At 48.9% G+C, this 26855-nt stretch overlaps 1 protein-coding gene across 4 annotated transcripts in view; it reads right to left on the reverse strand.

Moving 5' to 3' along the window:
- The window catches only part of LOC135263901 (syntaxin-1A-like), a 111475-nt gene that overhangs the window by 37972 nt on the left and 46648 nt on the right, over positions 1 to 26855 (reverse strand). For all 4 annotated transcript variants that reach the window (XM_064352361.1, XM_064352362.1, XM_064352364.1 and 1 more), the window contains 2 exons: positions 3739 to 3813; positions 391 to 464 (listed from right to left, as the gene is read on the reverse strand). In XM_064352361.1, coding sequence (XP_064208431.1) covers positions 391 to 464; positions 3739 to 3813 — 149 coding nt within the window. The remainder of the gene's footprint in view (positions 1 to 390; positions 465 to 3738; positions 3814 to 26855) is intronic.

The raw sequence follows: 26855 nt of genomic DNA on the forward strand, positions 1-26855 counted from the left end.
ATTAGGACTGCCTCTGTGCCTGTAATAAAAGTTTTCAAAGCCACTGGAACCGGGGCGAAGATTTCCCAAGGCGTCGGATTCAAATATCACCTCATCTTAAACAGAGAAACGGAACTGAAAAAAGCTTGGAGCACGACTACCCTATGCACCGTGTGCTCCACCGGGAACCAGCTTTTCATTCAGAAATGTATTTCTCATCTAGCCAAATGTTCATATCAAACGCTGAAAAAAAATGTTTATACATACTTGCGTTGTAATGAACATATCTCTGTATAAGCTTAGCCGGAGAATAGCTTGGTTGGCATTGCTCAATACTTTCATTGGCCAAAGGGGGCCTGGTTGAAGAATGGACCATCTCTGCTCTGCGTGAGATGCGCTCCTCTTCCTCACCTGTGTCTTGCGTATCCTCAGGTCTGCAGAAGGCCTATTCAAGCCTTCCTCGTGCTCAATGGACTGCTCGATACCTACAGAGACACAGAAACAGCATTAGCCTCCCAATTATAGATTATATAACACACAATGTAACTCCTATTACATCTGTAAGTTGGGTACTTAGATGTTTAAAAGCATTGAGGAGGCAAGACTGCATATTTATAGCCCGATTTACACCTCTTAAAAATGTAATCAGTTAAGTCAGTACATTGGGGAGGTACTGTTTCATTGCAACTTCATATAAAGCTATGGAGTGAGACTCCTAAGACGTCAATACCAAACACACGAGTGAGAAAACCAAGTCAGCTACTGTTGTTAACAGCGCACTTCCTCCCCAACCAAACTCAGTGGTCTGACAGCAGTAATTCATCAGTCGGGTGCATTAGAATAGAAGGGGGGCAGCCACTTAATTGTCCCAAGAGGCCCTTTTCATTCCGGAATTCTACCAAGAAGGCTGTCTCAGCCAATCGGGCATGACGTTGAGTGCCACGGCAACAAGGTGCCCACAGCTGGCACTGCCCTCTATGGAATTCCACAGAAATGATTCTGTCTGGGAAGGGAAAGTTTTGGAGAAAGGGGGGGGGGGGTGGGTCATGTGTGTGTGACAGACAGGGAACATTGCACTGACACCTCCCATCGTTAGCCAGGTACCATACTGAGTACAATTTCAAAGTCCAGCCTTCCGTCCTATTCTATCCTATGTAACTTAACTGCAGATTAATTAATTGGCAGTCTTAGTGATTTCTTGATTTTAGCTGCCTGTTAAGACAGAAGCTGGTTTGGAAGGACTACCTACTTGAACGAATGATTCCACAGAAATCCTAAAATATTTGTCTAAACTTTCTTATTATTTTTCTCTCGTCCCCCCTTCTTCATCTCTATATTCAGCAGTATAGTCATAAATACATAATATCCAGTGTGTTAAAATACTTAAATACTGAGTGTGTGTGTGTGTGTGTGTGTGTGTGTGAAGAGCCATATTTGAAACTAAAAGGTAAAAAAAAGCTGATCTCATCTTTAAGCATTCGTATTTCAACCACTTAAAGTGCGAGTATCCCTGTCTCAAAACTAGCCAGACACAAGGTGACTGGTTACAATGGCCCAAGAGTGCTTTACTGCTTTACAGGCATTAGGAGAGCATCCTCCTGAGCAGCTCTGCAGAAAGACTGAGTGTTCTCAGGGACAGAGTGAAAAAACAAAACAAAATGGGCCTCAATGCCATCTACCAGACAGCAATACTTCACCAGACATTAGATTTTTGCTGCTTTAAAGGTCACTGATTCTAAAGCCCAGTTCATAGCAAATCTGTGAGCAGAGACAAGACTAGACTGCAAAGTATGTTTTAAAACATAAAAACTGTGGAATGTTACCCAGTAGAGACCGCACAGTCATTCTCTGCATCACACTGGCAGTTCCAAACTTTGCCTCATAGTCTTTGTTTGATTTGAAATAGAAATTTGATTAGCATAGTGGAAAAACAACAGATTTTATATAACTGTCCCAATACTTTTGCATTGAACTATACATATATCTAAAAGTATATTTGGCGGCATTGGGAAAAAGTATTGGGAAAGTTGTGTCAAATTGGTTCAAATCAAATGAGGCAAAATTCACAATGATGGCATTTATTTCTTTTTTATGTTTTTTTTTTTTTTTTTTAAATAGTCATGTCCCCCTATTCCAAGTCAGCATAAGTATTGGGACAATGATCATCAGCTGTTTCAAATTTCACAGACTTACTATATTATTTTATTTATAAATGGAAAGCTGCGTGTGTCAGGGAATGAGTTACAACCTTTGGAAGCATTTGTAGCATCTACTTTATAAGTAAAGCAACAGAACTGCAGATGAGGACCAGCGAACTGAGTATGAGAACCAAGAAAGCTATTGTGAGGATGAAAGAGAGAAAAAAAAACCAATTAGATAATGCAAAATGTTCCAAAGTCAACAGTATAAAATGTCCTAAAGAAGACACTTAACTACTGGAGGACTTAGGAACCACCAGCGATTGGGCCATCCAACAAAAGACATCTCAGAACCTGATGACAGGGTGATTATAAGAGCTGTGAAGAAGAGCCCTAAATTGACAGCTGGGGTAATTGCTAATGACCTCCATACATTGGGGGCGAAAGTAAGGCAGGGCACTCTGTGCAGGAGACTGAAGAGAGGAGAATTACAGAGGCTACGCCTCCAGATGTAAAGCTCTCATCAGCACCCAGGACAGAAAGGCAAGACTGAGACGAGCCCGGATGAGCTTACGGAAAAACGTCTGATGGACAGACGAGACAAAAATAAATAAGTCAGAGTGATGGGCAGGTGGACGTGTGGAGAAAGAGAGGGACTGCTCTGGACCCCTTGGGATATTACTTCATCTGTCAGGCATGGGGAGGAGGCAGTGTGATGGCTTTGGCCTGTACGGCTGCATCAGGAACTGGTTAAACGGTCTGGGGATTGTGGTAGCAAAAGGATGACAGCTCGTGGTACAGACAGCATACAGTAATACATTTTCCACCAATATTCAGAGAAATTCCACCAAACTCATTGGACAGAAGTTTGTCATGGAAGGAGACAATGACCCAAAACATACAGCAAACATAGCCAAGAAACCCATGAGGAAGAAATGGTGAAAGTGCTTGATGTGTCCCAACCAGCCACCAGATTTAAACTGCAATGAGCGTTCTTTTCAGTTGCTCGAAAGGAGACTGAAGACTGAAACCCCAGCAATCACACAGCAACTGAAAGAGGCAGCGGATCACATCATAAACCCAGTGATGTACGAGGATCACAGCGTAATTCAATACATTTTAAACAAGTCATGAAACAAACGACTTTGCGAATTTTGCCTCATACATAATATAAAACACACACACACACACACACACACACACAACATCTGTATTAGAGACAGGAGCAGTGCCCCAATGTTTTAAACATCTGAATTACACTGAGCCCTGTTCCTGTCACAGTGATGACTTTTCCAGCTGACATAGTGTGAAAAATTCCAAAGATAAATTATGCAGTCTGTTGCCTGTCATCTTACTATTAGACAGACCCCCCCCCCCCCCCCCCCCATCTCAATTGCTGACTCTCTCTCTCTGTCTCTCGCCCCCCCCATGGATGCAGCTCATTTTAAGGGAACTCTATTAGACAAGAATACCAAGGGTACAAACTTGTTCATTTCAGAGTCTATTCGCAAAAGAAAACGGAGTCACCAACTGGATTCATTAGGACGGAAACCACACCGGCTTCCCTTTGGGTCAAACACAGCACATTAACGTTAGCACTTGTGAAGAAGGGATGGCTTACTCTTTAACTTGGAGCGGACTTTATTGGCCAGTTTCTTGATGTCTGTCATCAGCTGTTCCAGGTCCGCCTTCGTTTCTGTTAGGGGGGGAAACACAGAGGGTTAGAGAGTCGTAATGGTGGGCGCAGCTTATTTTTAACTTCTCCATTAGACAGACCATTATAAATTCAGCTGACGCACAAACGAACATTAGAATGCAAGCACAGCTGTGACCTCTCCGACTGGACCTGCTCTTTGGTTTAATATTGCACATGGACCTCCTTCCTCCCGTGCACCCCTGCCGCCCCCCTGAGCACTACAGCACTAGACACCGTTAATGGAGAGCAAAGTTGCTGAATCGCATTAAGTAGGAGTTTGTATTCGAATGCGATGCGCTACACTTGCATCTCATGCCCGATCGCTGAACCCTGCGAAGCGCCCTGTGGAACCAGATGCTATAGCTCCGAAAGGGAAAGACCGCAAGAATAACTAATTCGGCTCTTTTGTGCATGAACACACAAAAAAAACAAACACGAGCGCACAAACACACACACACACACACAAACACACACACACACACGCAGGAAATATGGCCCCTCAGGGCAAATCACCCAAGTGTGGTATCCATCCCACAGACGGCAATATCGTTTGACGCAAGTTAACCATGCACGTGCCACACAGGACTGGGCTGAGGCACAGCCACCCCCCCACCATCCCAACACCCCTCCCAATCCATCCATTACAGTCACTGCCGAAGGTGGGGGGCGGGGGGAAGGAGGGGGGGGCGGGGCTCACAGCTCTGCCATTGCGCACAGGTTAAAGGTCACATGTAGGGCGTTTCTATATTGATTCACCTCTAAGATTTCGACTCTCGTGAACCCAGTGTTGAGTCAGGGGGGGGTTAACTCTCGGGCCAGACCGCTGTGCTCCTGAACACAGCGGGAGACTGTCAACGTGCCAGGACACAGCCGCGGGTGAGAAACAAGTATCTGCCAATCACGTGTCAGCGCCAGCCTCCATTACCAAACACAAGTGATTTCCCTCACAAGTGATTCTTCCAGTTGAGATATGGAGTCGATAAACCTTTACACCCTCGTGTCATTTGATCCATTAATGGATGTGAGAGAGGCCTCAGGCAGAGCTTCCATTTTCTTTCAGAGCCGTGCTGATTTTAACCAATTGTTGCGGTTTGCCTCGAGAGAACAAAACGTTTTGATTGGTTCAGACATTTCGGCCATTGACAGCTCATTCTGGCTCCACCCAGAATTCAATTCAACTTCGATATCCCCCAGGGGGGAAACTCATTTAGTCTGTAAATAGGTCCTTTTTTTTTTTCTAAGCGTGGACAGAAAGAACAAAGGGAAACATCACTCAAAACGAATACCTGCAGCATCAATGTACAAGTGACGAGTAAAGAATATCGAGTTAAACAAACGTTGACAAAAAGGGCAATAGCGGTTAAATGGGCGCAGGTGTGCTATGGCAGATGTTACGCTTCATCCTGTAGCTGTGATGTTCATGAAACCAACCGGTCTGCCATCACTGGTGTCTAGTGCTCCTCCCCCATCCTCCGTCTCTCTTCAGCTCTTCCCAAAGTGACACCAAGAAGGGGGGGGGGGAGCCAAACGCCTCACCGTGGGTGCAATCCCTTCCCACGGCTGAAAGCTCCAGAGGATATCAGCCAAACAGTCACCCTGCACATCAGAAACTTCTCTATCCCTCCTGTGTAATCCAAAGCTGCGAGAGGTTTTCATAAAGGTGAAAGGACACCGGTGCTCTACTTGTCAGGACCATCGTGCTTTGTCATGTTAAGGTTGATAGTAGCGTTGGCGATGGTGGCCGTGGGGGGTGTCGGGGGTGTTGGGTGGGGGGGGGGGGAATGTGGGAGTGGACGTGTCTAAGAAAGGCAATCAAGGCGAGATGAGTTCCACGCACTGTGGAGATATCCAAATATCCACACACTGTGGGGACACACAATATCCAATACGAAAATCCAAACACACAGTATCACCCGCACCACATTGTGCTGTTTGTACAAAGCCAGCATTTCATTCAAGCTATTAATCAGGCAAATAATGATTTATGCAAATGTATCTGTTTGGCTGTACAGACTCGGCGCACAAAATAATGAGCACTGTGAGTAAACGCTAATGGAGGAATATAAATCCATGCTTTCTGCACAAGTTCCTCTTAAACCTGATGGCGGAGAAGGAAAACTGCGAGAACGTAAATGAATGTGTTCGAGCTAATGCATTTATTGTTACCACAGAGATTAGCCAATTGGCAAAAGAGCCCTTTAGCATCTGTATATGAAAATCAGCAAGACCGTGTGGTGAGCAGGGTGCATTACAACCTACAGAGTGTGTGTGTGTGTGTGTGTGTGTGTGTGTGCGCGTGTGTGTGTATGAGTGAGTGAATGAGAGTGAGTGAGTGAGTGAATGAGTAACTGAGTGAGTGTGTGTACATGTGTGTGTGTGTTTGAGTGCGTGAGCGAATGAGTGTGTGTGTGTGTATGTGTGTGAGTGAGTGAGGGAGTGAGTGTGTCGGGCCTTGCTGAGCGGTAAGAGCAGCAGCTGCGTCTGGCTGCGCAAGAGTCGGGCCTTGCTGAGCGGTAAGAGCAGCAGCTGCGTCTGGCTGCGCGGGAACGCAGGGCTCTGCTCTCTACATCACCTCACAAACGCACACGCATTAATGCACGCATGTGTGCATGCACAGGCATGAGCATTCAAATGTGCATGAAGCAAAAAAAAACCACACATTTGTGCACATGTGTCTCTGCTCGCGTTTCTTAGGCACACGTGTGCACATAGAAACATGCATGCATGCATAAGCACAGATGTGCACACACACACACGTATGTGCACTCACACTTGATAAACATACATTCAAATATACGTGCCTTTTTCTTAAGAAAAGAAAAACCAAACAGACAGACACGTGCACGTGCACACAAACTCGCACGCACACACACACGCACGCACGCGCGCGCACACGCACTCACGCACGCACACACGCACGCACACACGCACGCACACACACACACACACACACACACACACACAGACAGTAAACACAGACAGGCTCCTTGTCATCGCGCCGGTACCGCAGCCGTTCCGATTTCAGAGGCTGAGCCGGGGCAGGGAAGAGAGCCGTCAGCCGAAGCGGATAATGCTGCGTCTTAACAAAGCAAACACCGCCGCCCTGAGCACCCGCACACTGCCACCGCCGCGCGCAGATCTGTCCCCGGCCCTCCATTCAGCCCCTGCACCGCTCGAAATATGCACAGCAAATCCTGCATATGCAGATCCATATTGAGCAGCGAGCATCGGGGACCGAGCAGCCATCTGGCTGATATCTCAGTCAGAGATGCCCACACCTCACACTGCTGTCACCTCTCTCTCTTACTCTCTCTCTCTCTCTGTCTCTCTTTCTGTCTCTCTTCCTCCCTCCCCCTCTCTCTCTCTTCATGTCTCTTTCTCTCTCCCTCTCTCCCTCCCTCTCTCTCTCTCTCCCTCATTCTCCCTCTCTCTGGCTGTTTGTCGCCATGGCGGCACAGCGCGTTCAGGTTACCGCGGCGATGGCAGGTGATGCCGCGAGCGCCGAGCTCGCGCGCTAACAGGTAGCCTGCGCGCCCTCCCTCACGTCAGGTTAGCCTGCCCCCGTCAGAAGACGGCAGTGTCAGACAAACAACAAAACAAACTCAGATTAATTAACACATCACACAAACAGGCTTCTTCGCTTGGAAGCGGGTGAACCGCACACACAGGGCTCTGGCTCCGTTTGGTTGGACGCTGCGTGCTGTCACATGCTCGTTGCGTCTAGCGGATTGGATATTAGAGCAAACACAGTAGATGGGGCAGGGGGGGGAAAAGATGCTTGTACTGTAAATGCGAGCAACAGTTTCCTAACCTCAGGCAACTCGCACAAATCACAAAGAGATGGAAACTGGTGTCAGGGGACTGACTAAAGCCAGGGGTCAGGAGAGAGCAAGTAATCAGCTCCTATCTGTCTCTATTCCTATGGGAGCCTGCAGTGGAACTTCAAACAACGACAACAACAACAACAGCAACACCAACACCAATACCAGGAGCAAGAACAGGAGCAAAAGAAACAGCAACATCAACATATGTCAAGGTAGGACCAATAAAGGACCAAGATAAGGAATAAAATCACTGTTCACAAGTATCAGGAATGCTGCTACCGTTGTTCTTTTAGGTTCAACTGTATATTATTTGTCATTTCGTTTTGTCAAGCAGCAATAACAATCTGTGTACCACACACACAAATCAAAGACCCATGTAGAGCTGTCCATTACACCTATGAATCTTTTCAAATGTATGACGGCATGCAGATTTATCAATCACATTTATTTCTGTGAACGTAGCCACTCTGGATAAGCGTAACCCCACGGGTGCAGTAATTCAGGTGTCTCCTGGGTGTGCTCCAAATAAACTGCGTGATGGCAGAGTTTATTCACTACTTAATTTGGTCATCGGTTTCTAATTCATCCGTTTTCTCCCCCACAATTTGCTCTTCAAACAGTACGATCCTCATTTTCAAAATCCTCATTTCCATGATTGCATTTACAGCGTGCCACTAATTCACCCAGCTCTACTTTTCACCTTGCTTTCCTTCGTCGCAGATTGCCGCCTCGGCCTTTCATGTTAATTGGGTATCGCTACCGGTTTTAGAATGTTATTTTACTTCTAAAAATACGTGTTGCTAGGGATACCCAAAGCTATTTGGTAGATCTGGATGAGGGATACAATGAAACTGCAATCAACACCCACACATGCAAGCAAGCAAAAGGAAACACGCATGGATGCACACAAACACACAATAATCCACGCATTCACAACTGCACCAAAGACTTTCCAAGAAAATTTGACCCAATACATGACTGTCCTCTGTCATTGCAAAACAGTGAAGTGTGCAGCAAGCCAGTGGACTAAGAGATGGGGACAGATTTGCCAAAAACAGACCCTCATTGGGTAATGTCACGGCCAATCCAGCAAGGCAAAGATTTGGCACCAAGACGATGGAGCACGTCACTAAAATAAACTGAAGTCCAGTACTTTAACTGGCTGAGCAACTACAACTCTTTGGACTACAGAGGGAACAAATGAGGATGTCCTGCTTTGTGCATTGTGGTGTTTACAAATGAACTGTGGGTCTGATTGGCTGGGGCCATTTGGGAGATGTACTCCTGCACCCACACGGGGTTGGTTTTGCCAGCTCTGTCAAGACAGCCAGGGAGTCCGCCCCTCGAAGAGCGAAAGGGTGAAAGGTCGGACCGTAGCCTCCGCCAGACAAGCCAGATAATTGTCTTCAGTGTAAGTACAGCATTCAGTATTACTCAGACAAACACGCACGGGGGTTTGAGACCTCAGAACATCGATCCGGACACGGTTTCCCACATTCCCCCCCCCCCCTCGTTTAACGGAAAAGCCGCGCGTTTTCGTGAGAGCGGTGACGGCTGCAGACGTGACGGAGGCGAAGCGGTAACGAGGTATGGATTTTTCCCCCCCGAAGCCGGGTAATTAAAGGCGGGACGACGGGAGGGAGGGCTAATTAGTTTCAGACGAGGCCCTCTTTTCCTGTCGCAGCCGGCTTGCGGAAACACGAGGCGGCGTCTGTGACGAGCGACGGCGGGCGGAGGCCCGTCGATCCGCGGATCTGCCCGCGTGCGTGTGTGCGCTCGCTCGGGTCCCTGTTCGCGGCTTTCGAGAGCCACGGCGGACGGCGGCTGGGTTCGGCTCGCCGGTGTAAACGGTATAATGGTAAATGGACTGCATTTATATAGCGCTTTTATCCAAAGCGCTTTACAATCGATGCCTCTCATTCACCCATTCACACTCACACACCGACGGTGAAAGGCTGCCATGCAAGGTACCAATCAGCTCGTTGGGAGCAATTAGGGGTTAGGTGTCTCGCTCAGGGAACCGGCAACCCTCCGACTGCCAGACAATCGGTCTTACCTCCTGAGCTATGTCACCCCCCGGTTTAAAAGGAGGAGCGGACAGCGGCGACATAGCTCAGGAGGTAAGACCGATTGTCTTGCAGTCGGAGGGTTGCCGGTTCAAACCCCGCCCTGGGCGTGTCGAAGTGTCCCTGAGCAAGACACCTAACCTCTAACCCCTAACTGCTCTGGTGAATGAGAGGCATCAATTGTAAAGCGCTTGGGATAAAAGCGCTATATAAATGCAGTCCATTTACCATTTACCAGTTCACAGCGCGATCGTCCCGCTTTGATTCGCGCTAGGGGGGGAAGAACCTGTGGAGCGAAGACGACTCCCGCCTTCGCGTCTCGTCGAAAAAAAAGAGGTGAGCTAAGGGAGGCTCCGGGGTGTGTTCAGCGCATTCGTTTGAGACCCCGCTCAATCTTCGGCGGCAAACCCCCCCCCCCACCGCCCCCCCCTCGCACGGACAGACAGGCGGGTGACTTACGACCCCCCCCCCCCGGACACGCGTTTCCTCGAAATCGAGCGGGAGACGTGTCATTACCCTCTCCCGTAAGACCGGGCTGAACACAGCACAGGAACAACGTAGCTCGCAAATTCGGTAAAAAAAACGGGAACGCTGGACTGAGGCCCGCTCCTCTGCCACGTGCGGACGCGCTCGGGCTATTTTAAACGTCTCGCGGGACGCGGACGTGATTGGAAACAGAAAATGGCCGCCGTTCTCCGTCTGGCGTGGATTGTCGGCCACACAGACGAATGTACAGAGGGGTGCGGCGCTGGCGTTTGGTCTAGTTGCACTACGGCTGCAACACAACACTAAAATAACGAGTGCAGCAAGAGTCCGAGGCACTCTTCTTAGAATAAAAAGCCTTTAATGAAGGGCCGGGCATACAGAAACACTCAAACTACACACGGCCTTCGTCAGGGCGTAACTATGACTTGCTGTACTCATTATGTTATCGGTTTCCCCCCCCCCCATTATTTCCAAAGAGCACCTTCACAATACTTTTTTTTCGGCTTTACCCTTTCTAGAAGCGCCGAAGCCCTCTTCCTGTTCTTTTGGACAACGCAAAAATTGTTACTCATGCGATTACAACATAATGGGTAGAGGAGGGCGGAGGGGAGAGGAGGGCGGAGGGGAGAGGAGGGGGGCTAATTTATTTGGGCTGCTCGGTTCATTCCATGCGTTATGCCTTCGCTACGCTACCTATTAGTCACATTATCTCATTATAATCAATGTTTCGCGCGACGCGGCGGACCAGGCGGCTGCACGTCCTGCAGGCTGGGGCGAGCAGGCCTGTAATTTACCGTGTAAGCGAGAGCTGCCTGTTTACAATTACCGCGCAAATGAAATTGTAAGCTCCGCGCTGCCTTTTATCATATATATATATATATATATATATATATATATATGCTATAATATAACAAGAGCAGCAGCTGCGACAATTTAACACGGTATAATTGCGAGCAATTTAATATTAATACTCATTAAGGATGCTGAAGAGGCCGTAACAAAAATCCATTCAAACGCGAGCAAACACGCGGACTGTGGGAGCCTACGGTGCAACAGAATGCAGCGACGGAACAGAACGTTCCGGCACTCCGGTACTCACACAAATTCTCGAGCGGTGTTACTATTCCTTTCTGCAGGCCCGTATTTTATTTATTTATTTATTTTTAGTTTACGAGTTATTTATAGGCTGTTTTTTTTCGCACTTCGAGGACACAAAGTGAAAACACACGGGTCACAGCAGGTGCCTGTTCCATGTTTTTGGAGAGCGCGTTTAGCGGCGGAGCGCTCACAAAAGGATGAATGAGCAGCGGGGAGGCGAAGGCATGAATACGCCGCGTGTCAGGGCCGGCGACCCACAATGCAGCAGTGCGGCGGCACGCGCCGCTTTGCCATTAGCGTTCGGACGCGGACTCCGAGTAACCAGGCTACCGAACCGGGCTCCCCCCCCCCCCGCACGCTTAAACCCCTGCCCCGCAGCAAAAGAAAATTAAAAGCTGGAGCTCGGGCAGAAACGTCGAAGCTCCAGGGACGTGGGATGCTTCACCTCACCTGCCCCCCCCCCCCCCAGTGAAACGGGCCCAGTGCACTCCCGGCTACAGTCAACAGCTCTCTACTCCGTTTTAATAATTCAGATGCAGTTTGTGCTGTGTGTGTGCGCGTGTGCGTGTACGTGTACGTGTGTGTGTGTGCGTGTGTAAGTTTATCTGTGTGTGTGAGTGAGTGTGTGTGTGAGTGTGTGAGTGCGTGCGTGCGTGTGCGTGTATGTGTGTGTGTGTGTGAGAGAGAGAGAGTGTGTGTGTGTTCAGGGCAACCACATGCGGTTCTGCATCCCCCGTTACGCTCCCAGCCTCCGAACACAAGGGACCAGCAAATATTACCACAGAAATGAGATTTAAAAACCAAAGGGGGGAAAAAAATCCAACGATAAACAGTGAGGGAATTGAGTTGGTATTAACGTGGGCCGGTGGAGCGTGTCCTTCAGGACCCGGGCGGTAGGCCGCTATCCTGCCGCTGATCTACGTCCGAATCAGAGCCCCCCGGCTCCAGAGCCGCCGTTCCCCTCTCATTCAGCTACAGCGAGGAGCTGCCACAGAGCTTAGCGTTTAAAAAGGCCACTGCCTACGCAACGGCTTACAAGGACATGGGTGGGGGGAACACAGGCGGGTTGAAATGAAATCACCCTCTGAGCTCGGGCTGGCACCTCGCACGTCTCCTTTGATTCCGAAACCGTTCCCCGCTGTGTGAAATCAAATTTGGCGAGGCACAGGAAGAGGGCCGTGGGGGCTGACAGGAAGGAGAATAAGCCCGTGTGACGAGTCTGTCTTAACAAGCGTTTCAGTCTTGTAACGAGACGTAAAACCTAAATCTTTTTCTCTCAAGTAGAAATTATTAACTTTTTACAAGTTGATTTTAGCTTGACAAGTGAAACTGTCTTCCCCCATCGGCAAATAAGGAAATGAATAAAACTGCCTCACCTTATTGGTAACCTTTTTGCCTTCTTTAGCAAAAAAGTAATAGAAATAAGATTCAAAGTCAAATTATAAGACTAAAATACTTGTTGTGATTGACTTTTTTTTTTTTTTTTTTCAGTGCACCTGATAACGTGCCTATGTTCAAGGCAGGGAGTCAGGATGGGGCCAGATGGTTTGGGGGTCACCGACTCTTTAGACTCAAGACTGCCGGCTCTATTAAAAAGAAAGTTCAGGTAAAATTCGGATAGCATTGAGGTCAAAATCTCTGCTCAACGAGGCGTGAAATTCATTCATGACCAAGCGCAACACAATGGCGTCAGAAATCCGGTACAGCAGGCCAAGGATTCCAAATGTGGCCCTGGAGGCCAGTATCACAGCTGCATTTTTCTTTTCTACTGATAGTTAATTGATCGATTAATTAACTAAGGCTTTAGTGAACTAATTAAGCTGTAAATCAATCCTGATTAGACGTTGAGGAATGAAAACCAGCGGTGCTATTGGCCTCGAGCAACGGCTGCTACCAACTAGACCCTCCTGTAGTCAAGAAACAGAGGAAGGCAGGAGTTGACTATCTGGTGTGTGTGTAAAGAATCTGTGGCTCGGTCGTGCCTGCAGATCCACCGAGAGTTCCCCAGGTCTGCCGTTAGCTATCGCCACAAGAACAGCGCTTCACTATGGAAACCCAAGAGCCGCATGGCCTGGTCTGCTTTCCCATCCGCAGGGTGAGGCAGTGCAGTACGGTGGGGCTCGACGGCTCGACACCAGAACTGAAGGTGTTGCGAGATTGTAAAGCAGGGTATAGAGACCCTCTTCCACGCGCAAGGGGTCGAAGATTATGAAAGAGAGAAGGGGCTCTTGGGACAGTGAATGCAACAAAAATACATAACCAGGCTCTTCAGAGACAACCGAATGCAGGCACTGGAGCACTCAAAGGAAGTAAAGCACATTTTTTCAAATAAGACTGACGTTAGCGTCTTCTTCAGAGTCGCTCTTTTGAGTCAAAACATCAGCCTTATTTAAATAAACATGAGTTACTTTCTATGAGTCCTCCGGTGTCTGCTTTGGGTAGTCTTTCTGAAGAGCCCGGGTATATATTTTTGTTTTAAAGCAGGGTACTCAGCCTCAGTTGAGTCAATAACAGTTAGCCAATATACATTTTTTTCCCCAACCCACAAATGGCTGTAATGGTTATTAGGAATCAGTTGAACGGTGGAGCTATTGACTTGTTGAAAGTAATACGAGCTGGCCTTGATATTTGATACAGGGCATCAAGCAAGCAAACAGATTATGTAATGCACAGCAGTACGGGCTAACAGAGGAGAAAGCGGCTTTCTTCCGGTGGAGGAGGAGGGGGGGGATTGTGAAAATACTGTACCTCTGCACGGTTGCGTTTAAAATAACTCCCAGCAGCCCCCCTTCCCGGCGTCCCGCGGCGCTTCCAGGGGCGGCCGAATAAAGCTCAACCGGTTCTCTCGCGTTTTCCCGCCTTTTTCTTCCCCGACGTGCACCGATCACCCGCAGAGAAATGGAGATTTCAGCCTCCTTCCGTTTTTTCCACGTACAGTAGCTGTGTGCCGTTCTCTCTGCTCTGGAGAGACCCTGGAGTCCAGCGCCTTGCAAATGAGGCTCTAACTCAGAGTGTCTAAATCGCTACTGTACATCGGTTTATAAAACTGTGCGCCATTTTGTTTTTTTTTGCTTTCGTCCATATCCTCTGTAATTAAATTCTCACCACTCTCTCGCGTTTCCATTTTTCACATGGAGAAAGTAAGACTTCGCCTGCACAATAAGGCTAAAAAAGGTTATTCATAAGTGGAGCTTAAGGAACTATTTGACTGTTTCAGAAATATTTTATAAAAATGTTTTAAAATTTACACCGCAGCAGAGCACTGAGATGCGTCTCTCTCACTGACAAAGTTCCACCTCCCCTCCCCGCGGGGCCTGGGTTTTCCTAACGCCTGTCAAACAGCACGTCCCATGCCAGAGCCTCTGACATCATCTCTCACAGCCCCACCCCCTCTACACTCCCAGTGGAGCACGATACTATAAAAAAAAAACATCTATGTATTTTTGAGCAGTGCAACAACCCCCAGGAGACACATTCTCCATTCAGCGAAAGGCCCTCCACTCTTGATTAACAGGCTCCCTCGTGAGTCATTGGTCTCGCCGGGGGCCCCTGGTGGAGCTGAAGACATTTATGTGTGAGGGTAAGATGGACGTCGTGTTATCAGGGCCTGTCCTGCTGCCTGAACTGACCTTTCTGCAGTTTACCGACGGACGGCTTTCTGTGGCCTGGGTCCCTAAGCACACCCCGATGAGCAGTAAAAAACAGCCCGTCGTCGGAACACCAAGGCCAGGCTACGTTTACGCGCGTTAACAAACGCTAAAATATTTTTTAAAACTATGTTCAGCCAGGTCACAAAGTTTTTGGAGGAACAATGTCACCCATCACCCCAGGCAGGTAGAGTTTTAATCTTGTGAATAAGCTATTAAAAATGCATGCGGGTAATGTTTTTTTACAGGACTTTCTGAAGCATGACTGAGTAATGATTTATCTTGCAGTCTGCCTTTCTTGTTTTTTTGGAGGTAGTGGTGGCGCTTTGCTCTTTTATAAATCCTTATGAAGCATGAGGAAACGCGCCGTCGCGCGCTGACATCCCCACTCTTATCAGTGCACAGGCTATCCAGAGGGCGCAGTAATCTCAGGCCCTCGGTGACTTCCACGTTATCACCCCCCCAGGGGAGCAGAAATGTTCCGACACGAATCGCGCATCGCGTAAGATCAGGCAGGCCACGAGCGTCAAGCCCGGCTCCACCTGAATCAGCTGCGGGAGAGTCCTGATGTTCACTTATCACAGTCCATTCGCATAACAGGTCGGTTTATTTAAATGGCCTTCCCCTTACTTATCTGGGTGCTTCCTCCGGCATGCATGCTTGCTGCATGCTGCCAGTCTAAACCTGCTTCCTCCTGCATGCATGCTTGCTGCACGCTGCCAGTCTAAAACTGCTCCTCCTGCATGCATGCTTGCTGCATGCAGCATGTCTAAACCTGCTTCCTACTGCCTGCATGCTTGCTGCATAGTGCCAGTCTAAACCTACCTCTTCCTGCATGCATGCTTGCTGCAGACTGCCAGTCTAAACCTGCTTCCTACTGCATGCATGCTAGCTGCAAGCTTAAACCTGCTTCCTCCGGCATGCATGCTCGCTGCACGCTACCAGTCTAAAACAGGCACCCATAAACAGACCGTGCATTGCCAGCAACAGTGCAACCAGGGGTTGGGTAAGGGTGGTGCCCCGTTCCTTCACATTTGCACCTGCTCACGAACAGGTTATACACACTTGAGAAGGCAGAGCATGAAGCTTGGCACCCTGCCCCCCTCTTCAAAAAAAAAAACCAAAAATCAAACCAGGTCTGGACGTGCCCGTCTGGGACGCGCTGGTTAAGACTTCACTCCCCTGCCTGATAAAGCGACCATCTGTCGACCGCGCCGCAGATTAGCCTGAGCAATAAGATGACACATGCAGTTACACTGGTGCGGCATCGCAGCGACGGTGCGGAGGGAAGCCTGGATGCCCAGACGCCCGAGAGAGAGAAGGGGGGAGTGAGAGAGAGAGAGAGAGGGAGAGAGGGGGAGAAAGAGAGAGAGAGAGAGAAGGAGAGAAAGAGACAGAGAGACAGACAGAGAGAGAGAGAGAGAGAAGGGGAGAAAGAGAGAGAGAGAGACAGAGAGAGAGGGGAGAGAGAGAGAGAGACAGACAGAGAGAGAGGGGAGAGAGAGAGAGACAGACAGAGAGAGAGAGAGAGGGAGAGCGTGTGGCTGCTCAGGGGCGGGGGCGTGGAGGCCGGAGTCAGTCATTCAGCCTGTGCAGCGCAGAGGGACACAGCTGTGCTACAGCACAGGGAACATTTCATTAGGCTGGGCAGACGGTGGACCGTTTCGCCTGGAAAAAAAGACCTGCTATTGCCATCCGCAGTTTTGCTCAGCCTCACCCCTCCCTCCCTCCCCCACCCCACCCTCCATTTCCAAATCTCAAATCAAACCCACAGGAGGGACGGCATTGCCCCTCCCCCACACGGACAGAAATAACTGCCCGGGAGTTCAGCCACAGCACCCGCCATTCGACACGATGGCGGTTTGTTTATATCGGGTTACGGAAGGATGCAGACTTTTTAAAAAATCGAAAGCGTAGGAGAGAAAATCACGGGGTGAAGCCCGCGATGCCGCTAAGCGGAGCGCCGGAGCCTCCGTCAGTGTAAATTACCGGGGCTGATGGGGGGGCGAGGCGGGGCGCGGGACAGCACAATGCAGCAGTTATATTTATCCCGCTCGCCCCCCCCCTCCCCCCCCCGTGGGTGCGATGCGTTCTCAGATCACCATGGCGACGGAGACTATCGCTGCCGCCTCTTTCTGGGTCTGCGGTGTCAGTGACCTCAGCCAACCCGCCGCCCCGAACCACAGACCCACGCCGTCGGCTTCAGCGTGTGTGCGTGTGTGCGTGTGTGCGTGCGTGTGTGTGTGTGTGTGTGTGTGCGTGCGCGTGCGTGTGTGTGTGCGTGCGCGTGCGTGTGTGTGCGCGCATGCGTGTGTGTGTGTGTGTGTGTGTGTGTGTGTGTGGACGCATGGATACATGTATCACCCGTTTTACAGCCTCAGAACATCTCAGAATGAGGTACAATTAAATGGGTACATTCTCTATTTAAAGTACGTACACGGCACAGCAAGGAGTGAAACAATTTGAACAAACGCTAACTGCACAGAAGACTCCGAATGTAAGTGGCATCACGGCAATGGTTTTTCAATTCTCGATTTGATCTGCAATCCTCATTTTCTCATTATTTTCAGTTCTGAATGCCACACAGGAGTATGATACTAATCTCCCAGCAAATATTCTTATCTGTTTCCAAACTTCGCTTTTCAAAATGCCTGATCACAGTGGAGCAGCTGAAGGTGCAATTATACAAAAATGAATATTAATGGGAGACAAAGAATAACTATCACTCAAAAGTAAACTTTTGCAGTTTACCATATTTGTATGTATTTTTGCAACTGTGGCAGAAGCAGTGATCTCCACTCAATCTTAAAACGGATTCCAGTAGTTTTAGAAAGAATAGATATCCAAGCTAATTATTTTATTTAGCAATAAGCATTTTGTGATAATTTACTAATGATGAAATAAAAACGAACATGAATATTCATATACACAGGTATCCTGGCATTCAGGGTTCCTGATGTCCTGGAAAATGATAATCATAAATCCGACGGAAACGTGATAAGAAAGAAAAAAAATGAATCACGTTTGGTTCCTTCATGCGCTTCTGCACACGGTAATGGCAAACGCTCACATGATTTCATTTACCCGACAGTCACTTCCATTGCCTGAATGAAATGTTGGGGAGCGAGTAGGAGAGAAAAAGAAAAAAAAAAAAACGGATCCTGTCTCCAAGGATACGTTAGGTGGCGATGGAGGAAGGGTCTAATGGAGTTTGGGTCTGATACCCGGGAGCCGTCCCACTCCACCGCGAAGCGGGCCCCTCGAGGACAGCGATGTCATCACGATCCCGCAGACGAGGACAGCGCGCTTTCACTCCATCTCCGCGGAACCTCTGAGCTTTTCGCCTCGCCGTTCTGTACCCTTCGACCCTACAACACCGTGCCGGAGCTGCCCTGCGCACGGAAAGCCTGCCGTCGCTCGATAGCTCTGTCGTGGGAAATAACCTGTAGAGTTCCAATAATTACAAACTCAACTAATGAACAAAAAAAATAAATAATCAAATCGAAAAACAATACTAATGACTTCCAAAGTGGCTCATGCAATATTCAAAACCCCCTGCAGTCAACAGTGATATTAGGCATTCCTTTTCCTTTTTATTTAAAGGTGCAGCCTTAATCTGAGTCGGAGCACTGATCTAGGCTCAGTTTGGCCTTCTAGCTCTCAGTGGATACGGTTGTGATAGCGACCAGGGATGCCTGATCCTAGATCAGCACCTCCTAGTCTGAGGCACTTTATCAATATGGGCTTCGGTTCAAATGTGTGTTAACCCCGTAGACTCCATTACGACTCCAGCAGATCCTGGCCAATAAAAGCATCGCCATCCCCCATCAATATTCAGACCAAAGAATTTCTTCACGGTTCTTCTTTCTCAAGGATTTTCAAAATTTTACTAGCTTCTGAAGAAGGAAAGTATTTCAGATCGCTAGATCAGGAGTGTCCCATCTTATCCAAAAAGGCCGGTGTGGGTGCAGGTTTTTGTTCTTGCAGAGCACTAATGACACCTGATTCTCCTTATCAAGGTCCTGATTGAAGACCATGATTAGCTCATCAGTTGAATCAGGTGTCCTAATGCTGGGCTGAAACAAGCACCTGCACCCACACCAGCCCTCTGGGGATAAGACTGGACCCCCCTAGACTGACACCTGATAGACTGACCCCTGAGCTACTGCCTACTTATGACTCGTCTCATGGCACATTTTCCCGTGATGAAGGTGAAGAACATGGCACCCTGCCTCCCTCTGGACTGCTACTGCTCAACTGCACCCAATTACGGACTCAAATCTGTCCAGAGGAAGGTAAGGTTATGCCACAAGATGGGGGAGGGGGGGGGGGTATTCCTGGTGCTCTCAGATGCCAGTGGAAACGGCGATAGTTTAAAAAAAAGGGGATATTATAAAATCACAGGTAGTGTTGAAAGAGTGCCGGAACATTCTTTTCCCTCCGCAGCGCCTGTGCATTCTTCCGGGTGCCCACACGTCCACACGCCTCTTAGAGACTAGCCCTAACCGCTGCGGTCTCCGTGACCAGTCCCATTTAAAGGCAAAGGAGGCTCACTGGCCAAATCGGTCACTACTGCAGCCTGTTCATTTCCCTCAGCGCCTCCGGCTCCATGTTTTTCCATCTTTGCCATGTGACTCCATGCAGACACATCCATCTTCTTCCAGGTGCAAGCTTAGTGTGTGTGTGTGTATGTGTTTGTGTGCGTGTGTGTGTGTGTGTGCGTGTTTTTGTGTGTGCGTGTGTGTGTGTGAGTGAGTGTGTGTGTGTGCGTGTCTGTGTGTGTGTGTGTGTGTGTGTGTCTGTATGAGTGTGTGAGTGCGTGTGCTGGGCGTGTGTCTGTGTGTGTGTCAGTATGAGTGTGTGTGTCTGTGTGTATGTGTGTGTGTGTGTCAGTAATCACAATGCTATAGCCAGCTCTGCCGCCTGGCTGACTGGGTGATGGAGTTCTCATCCATCATACGCTTGATCAACAGTACAGGGGGCCCAGCACACTGGAGAAGCCATTTCTCCTGACCAGGCTGTGAAGTGACAGGCCAGTACACACAGCTACGGTCGAGGGGTGTAGGTGACACTGTAGAACACGCCTGAGAGATTCTGACTGCCATCCCAGCCTGTAGCCATGCGTGTGTGCTTTCTATGACGCTGAACAGAATTTGATATCATTTGATATCAAAACAAGACAGCGGTCGCAATGGACAAGAGAAGAGCACAAAAGAATAGTGATTTGGTTTCTTTTCAGACTGAACCCAGGACTGGACAGTGATCGCATGCTCATTTGTAACTGTTCTGGCCTGGCGGGACATCTGACTTCTGCCAGTGTCACTTGTTAGTCTGATAAGTACTATGAGCCTGAGCAGGTCAACACTTTGATGTGAGATGAGTCTTACTTAACTTTCAGGGATGTACTCTGCTAATACAGCAATGGTCAATTGCTTCTGATGAATTCTGATCTCGTGTAGGCAACTTTCCAAGTGGAGATCAGAATTCAAGCTGGAAAAACTCTTGGGTGGTGCTTCAATAGGTTCACTTACTATCTCAATGTGGGCTAAAGCTTTCTAGATTATATGGAGCATCTAAGAGGAAAAGGAAGTGATAGTGTATTCCTGGAAGTGTTCTTTCAACACAGAACACAAGTATACAGTTTGAAACACAGCCCATGTTTCTTCTAATCAAGTGGAATTCCACAGCACTGCTGTGACTGCAGGAGCAAGATATCCACAGGCGGGCAACGGAGCACGCCAAGAAGGCCCATCCCGATTGGCCAAGAACCAGAAATCAAATGAACAGAATTCAAATACGCACAGCCATAACATGGAGCCATTCGCATGAAGAGACAGTTGTTACCGTTAACCTTTATTTCCTCTGCGCAGGATGGATCTCCATCTTGTCATTAAGCGGTTTCCTCTTTTACCCTTTTCCCCAACCGCCAATTTGCGCCTCTCCTCGGCTCGCCGCTCCACCGGGGTGTGAATAAATCGCCGGCGCGGCCCATTAGGTGAGGAGCATCGATCTGCCGAAGGCTCGGGCCGCGGATGTATTTCGACGGACGCCGCCTGCGGAGCGTGACCCGGGGGGGGGGCACGAGTCCCAGGAAAAAAGGGCAAGAGGGGGGAGGCCCGCTGGGACACATTAACCACCCCCGCTCAATGACGGCCGGGACATTCCTCAAAATCTGCCTTCAGGGGGGGTGGGGGGCGACTACCAGCGCTGCGCCCGTCCCGCTCAGCGCACGCATTCCGTAATGCGCCCTAACGACTCGCACCTGCCGGCAGCTGACGGGCGCATCAATCACCCCCCCCCCCCCAGTCGATGCGTTTCCCAAATAAAACCCGGCCGAATATTAACCTCCTCCTTTCCATTAACCTCCCCGTGATAGGGAATCGACGGCCCGGGACGCGATGGAGGCGTGACCTCTGTCCCTCACGCTCCCGGGTGGCCTATTACCACCGCCTCCATTAAAACAGGAAGTGTCAACGACCTGCTGGCGCAGACACAGCCAGGAAGATAAAACAACTTCTCTCTGCTATTCAAAAATTTAAATAAAAAAATAAAAAAACAGCCGGTCTCGTTACTTGAAATGTTCCGCGCGCACGCCTGATATATTTTTTGTTTGAGTCACAGCGCCATAAACTGGTAATTATGGCAATTAAAATTTTTAATAAGACTTAATAGGAGATAGCGCCGTTTATCTTCCGCGATGAGGGGGAACTCCGCTGGGGGGTGGGGGGGGGAGGGTGTGGGAGGGGGGGGCGAGTGTAATTAAGATGAGCGTTTCGGATGATAGTCCTTCTCGTGTACCGGCGGCGGAGCAGCGAAAGAGCAAAATGGCTGACTCACCGCGAACGCGAAACTCCGGTCCCTCGGGGGGGGGGAAACGTTTGCTCTCCGGCAGACCCGACGACCCGCAGGCCCGTGGGAGAGAGCGTCCGAGGCCGTCCCCGGTCCCGGGCGAACGCTTCGACGGCTGCGCCCTTATCGCGGTCATAACCGATATTAATTTCATATCGAACGACGTTAAAATGACTTCCCCGGGCCGGCGGCTCATTTCCTGTTGCCGCGGGTGATGTACGCGCGTCTCACGGCTGGCCTCTGCAGCGCAGCGTTTTAAAGGGAAGTAAAACGGCAGAGGCGATTGTGGGTGTCGCTATACAACTCAGCTGTATACTGAATCCCCCCCCCCATATGGTTGGTGGTTCGATCCCCCACCGTTGCACTTTGCGCTCTGTGATCCATCTCTGTCTGTCACCCTCTCTGCTTCCCCCCTGCCAGAATAACATTTTTTTAAAATATGAGAGGAGAGCAGACTGTCAGTTCTTTTTAAAAAATGAAATAAAACAAAGCAGCAGAGTTAGTTATGCGTGTGCAATGTGCGTGATTGAATATGTCACACGTCGTGTGATATGAAAAGATGGATCGGCTGCCTGCCTGAGTCATTTCTAGGGCCTTCTGCACAGACCGTTAGGGTGAAGCCATGTATGTGGAAACAGCAGGTTCTCTCTCTCTCCTAACATGGCGGCACTATTTCTGCAATAAACTTGAACCCCGTTCTTAAATTAAGCTGAGAGCTGCCCTGAGGAGACAGGCTGTAAGTGTAAGAAATGACTTAAAGCGATGTAGGTTCTGAGAGGTGTCTGGAGATGGCAGTTTTAATTACCCACCACTTCTGTGTGGGAGTCAGATTCACAAGTCAAGCTTAAGAGAAAGCCTGTATTTATCAATTTATCGCATCAATTTTTTGATTTTTTAATTACTGTTGTATCTCGGCTGCCCTGTATGCCGGCTTCCCCCCCCGAGGAACGCCCGGGACTTGTCCACCCACACTCCCCCCCCACCCCCCCCACCACCGGCATCCACCCCCCCACACCCCCCCGCATCCACCCCGCCCCACACTCGCCCCCGCCTGCCTCCACTGCTTCGTGACGACCTTGTGAAACAAAGAGTCGGTGTGAACATCTGACTGTTGATGGCACGAGCCCAAATCCCCCCCCCCCCACTACCCGTCCCACCCATCTGTGACAGCAGTCCCCTTGGAAACAGGTGTCTACACAGGTGTCCACAGAATCCACAGACCCCATCAGCTCTGAATATTCCGCACCGAAAGCTTATTCTCTCCACTGCTGAACCCGGAACATTCCAATCTGATGCACGTCGTGAATATTCATGAATGGGGGCGTGGCCAAGGTCAGTACTGAAGGTCGATGGACGTCCTGTGGGACACAAGACGCGGTCACCTTACTACCGTCTCCCTCTCACACGCACACCCTAGCACCACCAAAAACCCTTACCGCCACACGAACGCACGTATCTCATAACACTCCATGACCTTTTATTTTTTATAATTACAAATTTCCTCGGGCCAAATGGTACATTCGCTTTACCATTTGAGACGATGAGTGGATGAAATGGCGGGGTGGCTGTGTGGCCTCAGAACGCGGGAATACCGCCACGCCGCTGAGCCCCGGAATGATTGGCTGTCAGTGAACGCAGAGGGCATCACCAGGAGCGGCGCACGCCACCAACGCTCCAGCGGCCTTCTCCTCGGAGGCACGGCGCGTCTTCTGAGACAAGATGGATGCCGAAAAAACAGCCGTAAATAAGCCAGTAAAAAAAAATCTATTTTTCATCGCAAAGTAAGACCGCTCGAGTCACGCCGGGTAATTCTCTCTCTCTTGTTTCCGCGGGCGCCCTTAACAAGATCATTCGACGGAAGCAATGTCCCCATTTACAGACCGGGACGGACGCAGGACTAATTCGGGCAAATTGCTCTTTGTTAATGAGGTGTGAACCCAGGGCCCAGACGTTACAGACTCACTCATTACGAGACCGGTCTTCGCCCGCTTCGCACGTCACTCCAGTAAAAAAAAAACAAAAAAAAAGACATTACATCTTTTATGTGAAGGTGTGGCTATTTTAAACGCGCTGGCATTTGCAAAGTCACTCCTCGAGCTGATGGAAACCTGTGTCTTAAGCTCGGCGTTTTCGGTCGGAATGTACATGCGGTCTTAGTATTTACACGAGATTTTTATCCTCCGTTTGTTTTGCACCCTGCTAATATCAACAGAGTGTACACTGGGACTAAGCCTTTCCCTACCCTTTGAATCACCGCTTCTATATAAAAAAAAAAAAAGAAATTCAGTACCCAAGAGTAAGACTGTCTCATCGGCACTAACACAGTTATCATATTTTTGCAGAGACCCATTCTGCGAAATGGGTTGCTCTCGTGGCAGGAACCAAATAATTTTCCCCAGCGCAAGGCTGGCAGGCCTCGAAAAGCAGGGAGGCGCTCAACCCCCCCACCCCACCCCACCCCAACCCGCCCCCTCCACAAAACAGAACATCTGTATCTGCAGGTGTGAGAAGGGCGAGTGGTAGTGCACATCTGGGGCTCCAGCTGTTGTGATGACGCGGCCTCTCTACGCTCGGCTCAGGTGCAGAGGGACTGGTCCTGAAAGCCGTCTGACGGCTGCACGTTCAGCGCGTGGTCACGCCAGCGCTCTCCAGCCAGAGTGGGGACGGCAGCATGGTGCGCTGCTGCCTCACCCGGGTCACATACGCACTTAACTCTTCAGATGCTGGAAAAAAAATGTGAAAGCCCTCCCGCAGAATTCAACAGGGGAATTTTTAATAGGTATCTTACTAGCGGGTTACGAACCAAAAGATGTTTTAGGGTACTGGTGAAAAAAGTCACCTACAGCTAATTGTACTAGTGTTTATTAGACCAAAGTTTTCCCACTAAGTAGGCCTGTCTGTCCATCCGTCTGTCCAGTCGTCCCAGATCTGTGACACTGGAGGTCCGTTTGTATGAACCGTGAGCTGGAGATTTCAACGGGCTCCACAAGCCCCATATTCATAGCTGATGAGTATCCATTCTCCCACAATACCGCAAATGTATTCCACATATTCCACTGTAGCTTTAAAGGCATGGTGGAATATTCCGGATTTCCTCCGCACCTTAGTCCACAGAGCCATTGCTCCTGTAAAGGCGGCTGCCTGCTAATTCTCCAAAACCGCCGGTGTCCCATCCCACACACAGAATTCACCCAAAGTCCCGTAAAGCACCGCACTCCATTTCAGCCCCGTACGGATACAGTAGAGCCGCACAGCAAAGGGCTTTTAATCTGCAGGGGAGAAACCTCGCCAATCACCCACCAAATAGCAGAACAGGAGGTTCTTTTCTCAGAGAAAAAAAAGTTTTAATGCTGTTTTAATCCCGAAGTGAACCGCGGCTCACTGGCCGAGGTCAAAAACACACAACTCCATCCAATTATTTCAGTCGGCTAATTCATGGCACAAAGCACAACAGGCTCGTTTCTTTCTTGAGCGGCTGAACGGATTAAAAGCTGGGAAGGTGGCACCACCTCGAGCCCTCGTTCGACTCCGGCTCTGACAGCTATTAAGAAATCTGCTCGGCGGGTCGAACGTCTGGGGAGGCACCGCATGACGAGGGTAAATAAGAGCGGAGCCATTAGCCCCGGCGTTCGGTTCGGGTCAAACGGACCCGGTTTTAAACTTTGAGTAAAAGGGGAAGGACTCTTTAGGGGAGATGCACTTCATCACCGGTTCTTGTGCCGCGTTTCTGTTTGTTGTCCGTCGTCCGTATTTGTCTTTTTGCCTTTACGATTTCTTTGAATACGATGAGATAAAGACGAAAAATTATCTCGAAATGTCAGTTCAAAACACTAAAGGTCAATAGTATACTGCATGACGACCTTGTTGCATTTTGATTTTTCACAGATAAACATGATTTATGCCCACCATGCTTTCATTACAGCGAATTAATATAAATCACATCTTTATCACAAAAAATTAATGATACTTCCATTGTTAAATGTGAGCACACAGAGTTAAATGGCAACCATTAGTCATATGCTTAGATTGTTTGGAATTTTGATAAAGATACGATAGAGTATTTTTTCATAAAATTATCTTTATTGCTTCCAAATCTCAATATTTCCCTGGGTATATTTGACCCAGGCTAACAGTTCCACATGAGCTAACAAGTAAGCTTCACCTTGCAAGAACAAGTGTAACAAGAAGCTATAAGCAAGTAGATGACATGCTGTCTGCATATGTTTTCGTGAAGCTAAACCTGACAGGAATGCAAATACAGGACTATTGTTTAACGATCCGCAAACGTGGATCTCCAAACATTTCTCAACAAAATCTGTCTTCTTTGGCAGCAGGAACCGAAGACACAGCAACGCTGCCCAAAACGCCCCCGTTTCTATTCTCCATGCCATCACCGTGATGCATGCAACGACACAGCCAAGAAGTTACTGTAAAAAGACAGCTGGACCCGACTGATCACAAGCAAGAGGGTGGCAGAGACCAACTGACCATCCTGCATACTTGAGACTGGTGTGTTACAGTAAAATTTCATGGTAATTGGCTGTCTGAAGTAAAGCAACGTGAAAATGACTGGGAATAAAACGGACAGTGATTGGCTGAGTGACCACAGTGCACTCCGCAGACAGTGGCTAGCGCGGCGGTTGCAGCCAGGCGCTAATCTCTGAGAGCTGCTCCGGAGGAATGTGTGCTCGTGGTCAGGCGTTACAACGCTTCCGCGTCGCTTGGATCGAACAACAAGACCACTCAGTGTTACAGCCACCGACAGTAACAGCGTAGGCAGCTAGAAAAAGCTAGTTTAATTCCCAAGCTCCAATGTCTTAAATTATGGTTTCATAACTTTCTTGTAAATATTTTATGATGAGCTAGTATCTGCTGTGAGAGAACCAATTTAGTCATACTCTGGTAATTTACACATATACTCTTTATTGGGATGGACAGAAGAGAGCCAACATACGCATTACTTACTTGCATGCAGAGTAGCACACATTCAAAATGTCCCCTCCTTATCCAGAGATTACCACACGGCACCATGGGATATCAACAGCGCTATAGAGCCCGCTTTAGTTTCACTT

The sequence above is a fragment of the Anguilla rostrata genome, chromosome 9 (genome assembly GCF_018555375.3).
Source record: "Anguilla rostrata isolate EN2019 chromosome 9, ASM1855537v3, whole genome shotgun sequence".
Classification (NCBI taxonomy): Eukaryota; Metazoa; Chordata; class Actinopteri; order Anguilliformes; family Anguillidae; genus Anguilla; species Anguilla rostrata.